General features: G+C 38.1%; 1 protein-coding gene across 1 annotated transcript; it reads right to left on the reverse strand.

The window, feature by feature from the left end:
* Positions 1–3,887: 3,887 nt before the first annotated feature.
* On the reverse strand, positions 3,888–9,256 carry LOC148215775 (vomeronasal type-2 receptor 26-like). The gene is made up of 4 exons (XM_088142479.1): positions 8,783–9,256; positions 6,551–6,778; positions 5,451–5,577; positions 3,888–4,789 (listed from the first exon to the last, which is right to left on the reverse strand). The coding sequence occupies exons 1-4, from the start codon at positions 9,254–9,256 to the stop codon at positions 3,888–3,890; spliced, it is 1,731 nt and encodes a 576-aa protein (XP_087998605.1).
* Between the last annotated feature and the right edge of the window lie 4,049 nt (positions 9,257–13,305).

The raw sequence follows: 13,305 nt of genomic DNA on the forward strand, positions 1-13,305 counted from the left end.
CTCCCTCATAGTAACATTGGACCATTTTTATTTTTCATTGCTATGCAGTCCATCATGTGGCAGGGAAGCAACACATCCTCTCAGTTGTGAGTGCTCTGTGAGCAGCCTAGTTTGCGTTGGTCTACACCAGGGTTTCTCAAACTTGGCAAGTTTGAGATACGTAGACTTCAACCTCCAGAATTCCCCAGCCAGCATGGTGGTCTAAACTATCAGTCACAACTCTTTTTAAAATTTATCACTTGTTATGAGTTGCTCAGAATCACTTAGATGAGATGGGCGGCCATACAAACCAAATATGTAAACAGCTTAATTATTTGCTAGTCTCAGGCATAGAGTTTCCTTGTTTCAAATCATTAAATTTCAATTTTGTATGAATCAGGCCAAGATAATTTCCCCTTCCAGAGAAGCTCCATTTTTTTTTCCCCCAGAGCAAAAGCAGGAAATAGGGCAGTACAATAAATCATGGGAAAACTCTTCTATATTTTTGATGCAACATGGGCAGAAACTCGTATTATAAGCGATTTTAAGGAATTGACCCTCCTGGCTGCAAAAGATATTTGTTGCAACAGTAACCTAGTGAATGTCTCTCTGAGGGAAGCTTCTGTTATACACCTTAAATAGTATTCATACTCAATTTTGCTTTTATTGAGGGAGTACCAGGGAACAAAGTTATTTTGTGAAACTTTGGAAAGAATCCTTTGGGCAAAACTATCCCAAGCCCTGTTGTTAAATAGCTGATGATCATTTGCATTATTGGAATTCAGAAAGAATTGTAGTGAAAAGCCAAAGGAATGCATATGATTAGTAAGCCAACATTAAGTAAAAGATTTCATTGGCTTCAAAAGGATGAGTCACAAAACTGTTGGTGAAAGATATCTAACCAAGCCATTAAATGCTTTAGTAATTATTTTGGTTTTAATTTTATATGTGCCAGTTTCTGCCTCCCCCACCCCAAAAAACCCTACACATAGGTGCACCTAAGATAGTTCTATAGAGCTTCTTTGAGAAACACTCTACATCATAAAGGATAGAAATCTTCTGAGTCCATTGTTCAAAAATATCCTTTAATATGTCCCATGTTAAAATACTTGCTTCATTCTGTAATTGTACGTTGAGTTTGAGAGTTCTTCTCCTTTAATTATAATCTTTAGTTCCTTCTAGTCCCTCTAGTGTCCAATTTTTAAAACCTTACTTTATTATTTAAAAAAAAAAACCATGGGAAGGATTGTTTATAATTAATTCCAGATCTTGTTTAAAATTTATCTGATCCCTTAGTCCATTTGTCTCTTTCTAAAATCAAAGTTTTAATCACCCTTCTGCTGTTTATTCCAAAAAAAAAAAAAAATCAAGTTCTTAACTTTGTAGTTAATACTTTCTTTCAGTAAGGGTTGAAGGAAAGTCACCCAGTACGGTAAATCTTGTTGATCCAAGGTTTCTAATATCTGAAAAGCAGTAAATGAGCAATTTCCAAAAGTGATTAGAAAAGGAACTATGCAAACTTAGTGTTCTTTGAAAGGTGCTGACTGTGGTTTGAGCAAGATGGTTATTGCCTTGTCTCCCAGAGCTCTAATCCCATTGGAGACCACTATCTTGCAGTCTTCTTGTGAGGAAAAGCTGTCTGGAGCACTTGTGGGTAATCTCAAGTCCTCTCTTTGTCTGGAGAGGAATTAGTTTCAGTAAAGTAATGTAAATAAATTTATTGTGGTAACCACAGATCATACATAGGAATGCCATAGAATACAATATAATAACAATAAAACAATAAAATAAACAATTATTAAATAGAATAATGTAAGAAATATTAGATGTAAAAAGGTTACAACAAAATAAAGTCAAAGCTACAACTAAGAGCTTAAGTATTTCTTTCTAAGTTTACATGACAGCAAAGCAAAAGTGGCAGTTTGATTCCTGACAATTGGAAACACATCTGCAAGAAGATAATTCTATTTTTCAGGATCGGAGCCCTTGAGCACATCTGCCATTAATACTTAAGCCCTGATCTCATTGTAAATGGGGCAGTAGAGGACATAATGAATAATGTCCTTCACTTGACCATCACCCTTTGGTGATTGGTCTTCCTTAATGGTATCAGTTATTTGCTAGGGGCATTGGGGTTTTTTGAGAAAAAATCATAAGGTCTTCAAGTTTGCTACTGAAGGCACTTAAAAGTCTTTTCATACTTCTTTGCATTGCTCAAAAGAGCTGACTCAGGTGATTTCCGGCAGACACAATGAGAAACCTGTTTGGCTGCCCTTAGCTCTTAGTATATGTCATTTAGGGATTTATAGGTGACAACCAGCACTTTGAATCACACTTAGAAGTCTATGGGGAGTCTTCATTGCTCACAGAGCAATGCTGTTACCTGGGCCTTAGGAGAGACACCCAAAACTGCCCACTGCACTTCATTTTGGACCAGCTGCAGTTTTGAATGTTCCTCAAGGACAGACCCATGTAGAGTACACTACAGTAATTGAAACAGGAGGTAACTAATACATGAACAACCACAACCAAAGCCTCCTGGGCCAGAAAAGGACACAACTAGTACACAAAGCAGAATTGTGAAAAGACCCCCCTAGCCATGGCTGCCACCCCTTGTCAAGCAGGAGCCATGTATCCAGAACTACTCCCACATTGTGCACTGATTCTGACTGGGGAAGTACACCCCCAGGCAGTGTTAATGGAAAATCTCAGGAACCAGAAGGCCTTAAAACCTTCAACCACTCACTCTTGCCAGAGTTAAGCCAAAGCCTGTTTCCCCCCATCCAGATCCTCATAGCCTCCAGGTACTTGGTGACATCTTTTCTGCCACTCCTAGGCAAAGGGAGCTGAATGTAAAGGACATAAGGTAGCCAAACCTGTCTAAGCACCCTGTCCACATCCTGAAAGTACACCAATCTAAACTGGACAAGAATACAAGATGACCTTCTCCCAAATGTCTTCCTTAATGGTATCACTTATCTGCTAGGGCATTGGGGTTTTTGTGCGAAAAAATTCATAAGGTCTTCAGGTTTGCTATTGAGGGCACTTAAAAGTGCTTTTACACTCCTTTGCATTGCCTAAAAGAGCTGATTCAGGTGATTTCCAGCAGGCATAATGAGAAACCTTTTTTTCTGAACTGAGCCCCATAGTAAGTATTTCTCATCCATTATAATCTCTGTCATATTTGATTTTTGAATTCTGCCACCAGTGCTCTAAATAGCTGATTGCTTGCTTTGTTACTTGCAGTTCTTAGAAAACAAAGGAGGTCAAAATGTGCTGTAGTTGAGTCAGCATAGATGACATAGTCCCAATGGAAGTCAAGGCAGCCATGAATGTCTGTGCTTCTCCTGAGAAATTGGCCAAAAATAAATGTTCAAGGCCTTAGGCTCAATTGCCTGAGAACATTAAAAGTCACATCCAAGACCACCTCTGCCAGCTCTAGTAAAGTACTGTTTGGCAGTAGGGTTCACTATACATCAACAAGATGCCAAAGTTGTTATACCAAACAAACCTTAGGTATACATATTGGAAACCTTAATTCCTCACACCTTGAGGATTAGGATAATGGAATCCTTTTCAACAATGGTACTTCTTACCCCAAATGCTATGCATCTCTGCTTCTCAATGTGCTATCAGTAATTTATTGTAATACAACAGACTAATATGTACATACTGCTCAAAGACTAATTGAAGTGAATTTTCACATAAGGTTTCTAATCTGGCAGTCAGATGATTGGCAACACCACCCAAAATGCTCATATTACATGTCCCATATTGAATAACAGCAAATAAACCTAGTCAGTGTGGCACTGGTTATGTGAAGTAGATAAGACTCCTGACAGAAATAACTGAGTGGTGTATAATGAGGGCATGCTGATTATAAGACAGAGTTCTCAATATATCTTCCTTCAATTTTTTTTCCTCATTAGTTCTTCTCTGATATTTAAGTGCGGCCTCAGAAAAATTAAGAAGCATTTTGGGAGAAAAATGCAACCCAATAATGCAGCACTTGAGGCCAAGATGGAAAAGATCTCCACGGCTACCATATATTTCCCCTTGGTGCTCAAGTAGCTTGGAACAAAAGATACCCAAACACTACAAAAGATCAACATGCTGAAAGTGATGAATTTTGCTTCATTGAAAGTGCTGGGGAGTTTCCTAGAAAGAAAAGCCACTGTAAAACTGGAAGCTGCCAGGAAGCCCATATAACCCAGGACACAGTAAAACATAGTAGCTGAGCCTTCATTGCACTGCAGGACAATTTCTGCACTTTCTGAGTGTAGGTCCATATCTGGGAAGGGAGGAGACGTTGCCAACCAAGCTATACAAATGCCTGCTTGAACAAGGGAACTAGAAAGGACAATGTAGGTGGCCAGACCCCTCCCCACCCACTTCCGTACTCGGGATCCCGGTTTGGTGGCCATGAATGCTAAAAGCACAATGATGGTTTTTGCCAACACGCAAGATACAGCCACAGAGAAGACAATGGCAAAAGTGATTTGTCGGAGGAGGCAAATGATATTCCCAGGAGGAATGAGGAACTGCAATGTGCAGAGGAAGCAGAGTAATAGAGAGACAAGGAGCATGTAGGTGAGATCCCGGTTGTTGGCTTTGACAATGGGAGTGTTGTGATGTTTCAGAAATGTTCCTAGCACCAAAAGAGTGCAGAGAGAAAAGGAAAGGGCTAATATAGCTAAGCTCATCCCCAAAGGATTATCATAGGATAAGAAGATTATTTTCTTCATAATGCACGAATCACGCTTCTTGCTTGCATATTCTTCTTGTGGGCATTCAGAACAATCATCCATGTCTAAAGACAAAAAGGTTGGTTTAGCTATGATTGTGAGCTGAGGAATTATCCCATACTGATAAATAATTATCAAGAACATAAAACAACCAATTTATTAAGAAAAAAATATTGACAATTTTTTTTTTAAAACCATCGTCCTCAGGTAAGTCCACACTGTTTATTCCATATAAGCCAGTAACTCCTCTGAGAAGATTTGCCCGAGAAGAATTGAGGTAGAGTCCAGAAGAGCAACAAATTGAAATTTTATCCTGTTTCAGTGAGGACTAATTCCAATCTTCATTGCCTGCACACAACATTTGTTAATTCTGATGGATATAGGCAATATAGGACTGATATTTCACGAAGAAAGAAATGATTGGTAAGCCAAAAAAGGCCAGTACAAAGGAAGAGGATTCAATGCAGCAAGATGCCCTGAATTATTTCTAAATTTCTTTTATAAAGAGCTTGGCGTCCTTACCTATGACCCTGAAATAAAATCTGAACCCTTGTTGTCTAAAGTTTTGAAGCTAATGAATATATATATTTTTATCTCCACAGTTCTTTAGGGTTCCTCTGATACCATACTAAATGTTACATCTGCCTCCACCATTGTTCAGGGCTCCTGGATATCTCTCATAAGTACTTTGGGATGATTCAGTCACCTGTACCTGAAGACTCTTACCATGCTGGCTGGATATTTTCCCTCCAGGGCAGGGGAGGCAATCGTAACAGCAGAACTGCTTCCCTTCTTGCTTTTGTTTCAAATAACCGGGCAGGCAGCTCTCAGTACATGAAGAAGTGGGCAGGGCCTGGTAGATGAACAGGAAGGAGAGTTAGCCACTGTCATTTAGGGTATAGATGTAGAAGTAGTCTGGCGATAACTTTGGGGGGGGGGACCCTTTAGGGATCAACAATTTAGGAAAAAGGGCAGTTTGTAATGAAGAAAATATTTTACCTAGGTTTATAGCTTTTTCAGATTTTTTTTTTTGTGTCATGTAGTCAAATTACATTCAGAATTACATTCCGAGCATTATAACACATGTATGAGTTATGTCTATGTGTGTGTGTGTGTGTGTGTGTGTATTCAAGGCAGTCTTGACTCCTGGTAGGAGCCTGGACTAGTATTTGCAGTTTCCTTGGCAAGATTTCAGAAGTGGTTTGCCATTGCCTTCTTCCTAGGATGAGAGAGAGTGACTGGCACAAGGTCACCCATTTGTAGTTTTGCCTAAGGTGGGATTAAACTCACAATCTCCTGGTTTCTAACCTCTCGCCTATTCAATTGCATTAATATGATCTTGTCACAAAATGTATATTAAAACTCTTCTTCAGGGGGAAAAAATCACGTTTAAAAACAATTGTGTTTAGATTTACTCAGTATTAAATCCCACTGAATTCTCTTCAGTAAATACATCCTTGGTCTCTCTGTTCTTCCACATGTAAACTCTTCATCTCACACATGAATGAAATCATCTTAATTTTAATTAATAATTCATTACCAGATCTACATAAACCTGTAAAATCTTCATTTTAATACCACTGGGTTTTTTCATTCCTATCATATACACTTGATTGTTTAATGATAATATCTGTAATAGTTAAGATGCACATCCTTTTGAGAAATGAATTCATCTTGTTTCATCCACCTGGTCATATAGAAACTATATACACATACAAACAAAAAGCGTGAGAGATAGAGAAACCACCTAAATACATATACATATTTATACAAACAAATTATTTTTAATATCACTATTACAAAATACCAATACCCACAAAACCTACCTGGTTAAAACTGCTGGGCCATATAATGGCATCTTCATGGATGGTAAAGATCTTGCCTGAGGAAGCCCAAGGATCTAGCTTTCCAACTTTGACGTGATGAATGGATTGGTTTGGGAAAGTGACCCAGTTTACAATATCAAATCCAGTTACCAGTTCTCCATTCTGGTCAAAAGAAATCTGATCTCCTGCACTATTGTTAAATATGTCCCTTTTCAAGAACGAGTGGAGCTGCATGCCAAAGGAGAGCACAGGAGTTTGCAAAAAGATGTAAGAGATGATGCTTACATTGAGACCCCTATCACCACTATATATTATTTCTGTTTTTTTTTTTTTTTCATTTGTTCATTCATCACAACTTGACCACACAGAAGTTGATGAGGCTGCCCTAACCATAACCTTTTCAATTCAAATGGGAAATGGATACGGAAAGCAATAATAGATCACCAGTCAAGTATGCTCATTATCAGTCAAATCTGAATATAGCTGAGCAAAAAAAAAAAAAAAAAGCTTCATTTCAGACTGTCCTTCCAGCACCCTCCCCAAACTGAAATAGAAAAGTTGCAGTTTAGATAGGAAAATAAGAATAATTTGTATATTAAATATTGATCACCAGCCACAAATAAGGAGAAGATCCTCAAGCTACTAAACAAGAACAAAATTTCTGTTGGAAGAACTCATCATCATCACTGCACTCATATTAAAAGATTGTTGTTGTTCAGTTGTTGTGTCCCACTCTTCGTGACCCCATGAACCATATCACGCCAGGCCTTCCTGTCCTTCACTGCCTGCCTGAGTTTGCTCAGTTTCATGCTAATTGCTTCAGTGATGCTATCTAACCATCTCATCCTCTGCCCTCCTCTTCTCCTTTGGCCTTCAATCTTTCCCAGCATCAGGGTCTTTTCCAAAGACTCCTCTCTTCGCATTAGGTGACCAAAGTATCTGAGCTTGAGCTTCATTACCAATCCTTCCAATGAGCAATCAGGGTTGATTTCCTTTAAGAGTGACTGGTTTGACCTCCTAGCAGTCCAGGGGACTCTTAAGAGTCTTCTCCAGCACCACAGTTCAAAGGCATCAATTCTTCGGCGCTCAACCTTCTTTATGGTCCAGCTCTCACAGCCATACATTAGTACTGGAAAAGCCATAGCTTTGACTGTGTGGATCTTTGTCGGCAAGGTGATGTCTCTGCTTTTTAATATGCTCTCTAGGTTTGCCATAGCTTTCCTCCCAAGGAGCAAGCATCTTTTAATTTCATGGCTACAGTCTCCGTCTGCAGTGATCTTGGAGCCCAAATAAATGAAGTCTGTTACTGCTTCCATTTCTACCCCTCCTATTTGCCAGGAATTGATGGGTCCAGATGCCATGATCTTAGTTTTTTTAATGTTGAGTTTCAAGCCAGCTTTTGCACTCTCCTCCTTCACCCTCATCAAGAGGCCCTTTAGTTCTTCTTCACTTTCTGCCATTAGGGTGGTATCGTCTGCATATCTGAGGTTATTGATGATTCTCCCTGCAATCTTAATTCCGGTTTGTGATTCTTCCAACCTGGCATTTCTCATGATGTACTCTGCATATAGGTTAAATAAGCAGGGTGACAGTATACAGCCTTGTCGTACTCCTTTCCCTATTTTGAACCAATCGGTTGTTCCATGACCGGTTCTAACTGTTGCTTCTTGGCCCGCATATAGATTTCTCAGGAGACAGGTGAGATGGTCTGGTACCCCCATCTCTTTAAGAATTTGCCACAGTTTGTTGTGATCCACACAATCAAAGGTTTTTGCATAGTCAATGAAGCAAAAGTAGATGTTTCTCTGGAACTCTCATGCTTTGTCCATGATCCAGCGAATGTTGGCAATTTGATCTCTTGTTCCTTTGCCTCTTCAAAACCCAGCTTGTACATCTGGTAGTTTTCAGTTCATGTAATGCTGAAACCTAGCTTGTAGGATTTGGAGCATAACCTTGCTAGCATGTGAAATGAGTGCAATTCTGCGATAGTTTGAACATTCTTTGGCATTGCCCATCTTTGGAATTGGAACGTATATTAAAAGATAAAGGATGTTAAATTGTTGTTGTTATTGTTGTTGTTTTTATGGAGAACTCACACTTTCAGATTCCTAAGTCATAAGTAGGAAAGGATCCCAAAACCTTACAGAAGAGTTGCTCAAAGGATTTAATAAAATACAATAATTACACAATTGCTAATTTATAATATGAGAATTGAGAAATATGCTACATTACCTGCCATGGCTGCACATCTTGAAGAAATGCTGTCTGTCCATTCACAATTCCTCTTTGTCTGAACTGACATGACCTCATGGCCTGTATAGCATGTGCTATTGCATAGACGGCATTATATACACCATAGCTACGGCTACTCATGGTCATTTCAAAAAAAGCTCCAGGAAGTGTCTCCAGCTCTTCCTTCCCAGTGCAGGTGTTATCCGTTTCCTCAGGTAGGGGCAGTTTAGGAAATACACAATCAAATGCATGTACCCACACATCTTTGATAAAACCATCATCTTTCGATAAGAAAGGGTTTCTAGTCTGAAGAAACTGTTGGAAACCAGGAACTTCATTCGAGTGAACAGTGATGGAGAGAGCACCATGGAGGACTTGGATATCCCACTTCTTTTGATAGAAAAATGATGCAAGATCAGTCTGAGCTGTCATGATCCACACTTTCCCTTTTGGCTCCTTAGACACTATTTCCATTTCTGGTAGATAGAGCAACAATCTCAAAATCACGATATTTCTTTCATAAATTATCACTACATTCCCTTTACTTCTCATGGAAAAAAGGTACATTTCCACAAGCCAATCCAGATCATCAAAAATGGTACCTAAATAAAATGGCTTAAGTCTTTTCAAGAAAGCAACACAAATTCTGTGAGGAGAAAACATGGAGGAAATAGTGCGCACAAATCTTTCTCCATCTTCCTCTTTAAAAATGATCCCAATCCATGTCCACCTGAAGTGCAAAAGGAGCTGGACAATCACCCTATATTGGTAAGCTTCATTTGGGGCCATTTGATAGAAGGAATGTATTTCAGAGCTATCATTCTTATGCAGAGGGGAACCGTATGTGATCTGTCAAAAGGAAAAATTAAAAGATGTGTAGAAAAATAACAATTGTTATTTGCATTTATTTTATTTATTCATTAGATTTCTGATAGACCCCACACTCCAAACAACTCTTGGTGGCTAAATTAAATATTTGTGTTTGCATTATGAGCATCCATAAGGGGTGGGGATTAGAAGTAAAACATAAAACCTGCATTGTGACATTCTCACACAATTTCTCTGCCTTTGCACTTACAGTCCTTTCAATATTATTGGACTGAGCACTGTACTAAATCGTCCTCATAAAATAGTTATTGTTTAATATCTACTAACTCACGTGTGCTCATTATTCCTTCTCATCATACATTTTGTATGTCTTTTTAGCTACAGAATGTTCTCACAATTTGCTACACCAATGTGGTGAGAAATGTTTGATAAACTTAGAGCTATCTCCATAATAGGAATAAGCTTTGTCAAGAACAACCCAGGACAAGTTTGGTAAAGGAGGTCATGCTTTTTTTCCTATTCTTTTCTCTAAAAATTGCATTGCCAGCTTCCTGAATTTATACTCTTCTATAAACCAGTAAATGAAATAAGAAAAAATGCCCATGTTTGAAACAGAAATCAGTTTCCTTACTTCAAGCATTTCAACAGGTTTTTAATGCAGGAGAACTCCACTTTGAAATTGAGGTTCTTGAGTTTCTGATGTATTTATTAGCACATATATTTATTTGACTAGATTTGTATCCCCCCTTTCCTTTAGGAGCTCAAGGCAGCCTACATAGTGTTTCCTCTTCTAATTTTTCTCCACAACAACTCTGTGAAGCAAGTTGGACTGAGAGAAAGTCACCCAGTCTGCTTCTGTGGCTATGGCTGTTCCTGCCCAACTCTGGTCCCACAACAACACACTGGCTGTCACTGAACTCACCTACCACACTCTTCATTGTCCATCATCCATAGAGACTCTGGTCAGGCAAAAGAACTGGGCATACTGAGGGATGTCCCCAGGGATGCCACTCTGTCTGGCTACTGTCCTCTATCACAATCACCAAAAAAAAAAAAAAAGCACGTATGTTGTGTTAAAATTACTATAATTGGCTGAATTCTCAATGCATACTAACCTTTAAAAAAGTTATACTTGGATGTGTTAAGCCAGAAAAAAACAAACACATTTTTGCTTAGTATTTCAGTTCACCCACTTTTTATATCTCAAAGAACAGTCATACTATTGCATGTTGTCAAGCAAAACCCTTTTCAGTTCTCCTACATTTAAGTCTGAGGCATCAAGGAATTAAGGGGTTAAATAACTTCAGGGAGAACCTATTGAATGTAGGATGTTTTCTTCTCCAAATATAAGGGAAACTGTATTCCTGGGAATGCTAGAATCATAGATGGCTTCCTCTGTATCCTGCTTTAATGTTGTTATTCATTTTTAAAACATAAGACCCACCATTATGTACCTGGTGACAGAGCATACTAAGAAGCAAATTCCAGGAAGCTTAGAAAAACATTTTGTTTATTAAAATTATCTTAATAATGATTTCCTGGGTGTCAGGAAATTATCACTTTCTGACTATGTATAGTTATGAACATCGTTATTACACCTGACTTCTAATCACCACGTTAAGTTCTAAAATCCATATTACAGAGTCTGACTCTTAAGTAATTTGACGTTTTATGTGTTTCATAAAGGCATTTCCTTTAAACACTGCCTTCAATTCACATGCATACGAAGCTATAGATCCTACCTGTGGGACTTTGTAGATGCCCAAAATATCTGCCATTATAAAGGAGTTTCCAGAAAATAGAGCTCCAATGACTGAAATTAATTTGTTCTGAATGTCACACTTATAATTGGGAATGAATTTCTTCTGACTGGAGAAAAGTTTCATTGTGGCATATTTTGTGTATCTCCCAGCATAGTCATCATAGATTCTGAATCCCAAAGTGATGTTGGGTAAGATCTGTGGGTTTTCATTGATCTCCTTCACAGCAAATATCAAGGCCAAGATATGTTGATAGTACTTGGTAACAACACTGAAATCAGTATTGGATATTGCATCAAAAGAAGTTCTCCATCTAGTAAATAATTATTACATACCTAGGCTTCACTAAAGACCTCCAGAAGGGAAATTTCATTGGGTCAGATTATGTCATACTATTCAAATCAATACCATTTCAGTTTTATTTCATTAATTTAATTGTATCATTAAATGTACATAGACCAATATGATAAAGTTACTATAAGTATTTTAGTTTCAGCATTGAACCAAGGGGTGTGAAAAAATATTTTTAGTAGTTCACTGCATCCTAGAAATATTCCTGGGAGAAAGCTGTATGTGTACATTTTCTTTTACTTTTTTTTTTCAATTGTGCTTTATGGCAGTTAGATGAAAATAGGCAGTATAAAATTAAAATTCACTTAATTATTTGCTAGACAGAACTGATGTCAATAATTGCTGCTTTAGCCCCAACCAAGTATAGCAACTGGGTCGCAAACAAATCCATGACTTTCGTCCTAGACTCTTGTCTTTCTTTAGTTCCTCCCTCAAGGATCATATGCAGGAAAAGAAGCATAATGCCATGTTTACTTTATGTGCATAAATTTCAGTATGAATTACCTTCAATAATATTCTTGTGTTAAATATGTGTAATCATGAATATGAACACACACATACAAAATCACACATATATGAACAGGTGGAAAAAGGAAGGGAGAGACAGAGAAGGAAAAAAAATGGTTTCTCACAGAGGATCATCATTAAACAAATGCTGGGGATCTTCACTGAAGCTAGATGGAGTTGCAGGAATGTGGATAAGAGATGTGATTCCACCAATGATAAAGTCACCAGCTTGAAAATAATTGTGTACAATGGGAAGAGGATCGTTGCTAGTACAATCTGTTATTTCTGTCATACATACTGTCTGTGGCAAGAACAGGATTGAAAACAATAGTCGTGCCATTATTTAGCTGAATCCCAGTTATCTACAGATGGTCTAGTTTTCGCCTGGTTCTGAAGTTTCCCCACTATTGCCCTAATTTTATTTAAATGTCCATCAGTTTCTCTGAGTGCTCCATTCTCCACTGAAGCTGTAAATACTTCTATCATGTCTCAATCCTTAGATATGCTAGTGTTTACCAAGGGTGATTTATGAAAGCAGAATTAATCACAGTCATTTAATAATTACAGATCAGAGAAAATCTCTGTATTTAATTTCCAAGCTCTCTCTGGCATTCTGAGGAAATGTTTCCACTAAATACTATTTTTTCTCAACCAGTAATGGATCAAGCCAGATGTCTACTAGGAAGGATGCCAGCTGATAGAAAAACATCCTTCAACAAAATTATGAAAAGGTTACATGATAGAAAGGGGGAATCATGGAAGTTGAGAGAGAGAGTTTGTGTGTCTAGAGAATGTTTACTGGAAAATGCACCATTTTAAAACTAATTCCGAGGAAAGCATGGGTTTACCATCATAGACCTCTTCCAGTAGTTGTTCAGAGAATCTTTAACCAGAGTATACTCTGGGAAATAGCAAGTATCTATGTATACCATTCACCAGTGGCTAGTATACATTAAGCACCGAAGTTTGATAGATGTAACAACCATAAGTTCTTAGTTCAATCCTTTAGAAAAGGATTGACTTTTGTTGGGACCTAAACTCTTGCATATGAGCCTGGATCCTAATATGACTAGTTAC

The sequence above is a fragment of the Python bivittatus genome, unplaced genomic scaffold (genome assembly GCF_059951505.1).
Source record: "Python bivittatus isolate LINGU-HERP-01145 unplaced genomic scaffold, Pbiv_v1 ctg000440_np1212, whole genome shotgun sequence".
NCBI lineage: Eukaryota > Metazoa > Chordata > Lepidosauria > Squamata > Pythonidae > Python > Python bivittatus.

Coding starts and splice junctions, on each gene's coding strand:
- LOC148215775 (XM_088142479.1), bottom strand. CDS start 9,256: ATGGAAATAGTGTCTAAGGAGCCAAAAGGGAAAGTGTGGATCATGACA. Junction 5,578..6,550: donor GGCCCAGCAGTTTTAACCAG/GTAGGTTTTGTG, acceptor TTCATCTACCAG/GCCCTGCCCACTTCTTCATG. Junction 4,790..5,450: donor GAAAATATCCAGCCAGCATG/GTAAGAGTCTTC, acceptor TTTTGTCTTTAG/ACATGGATGATTGTTCTGAA.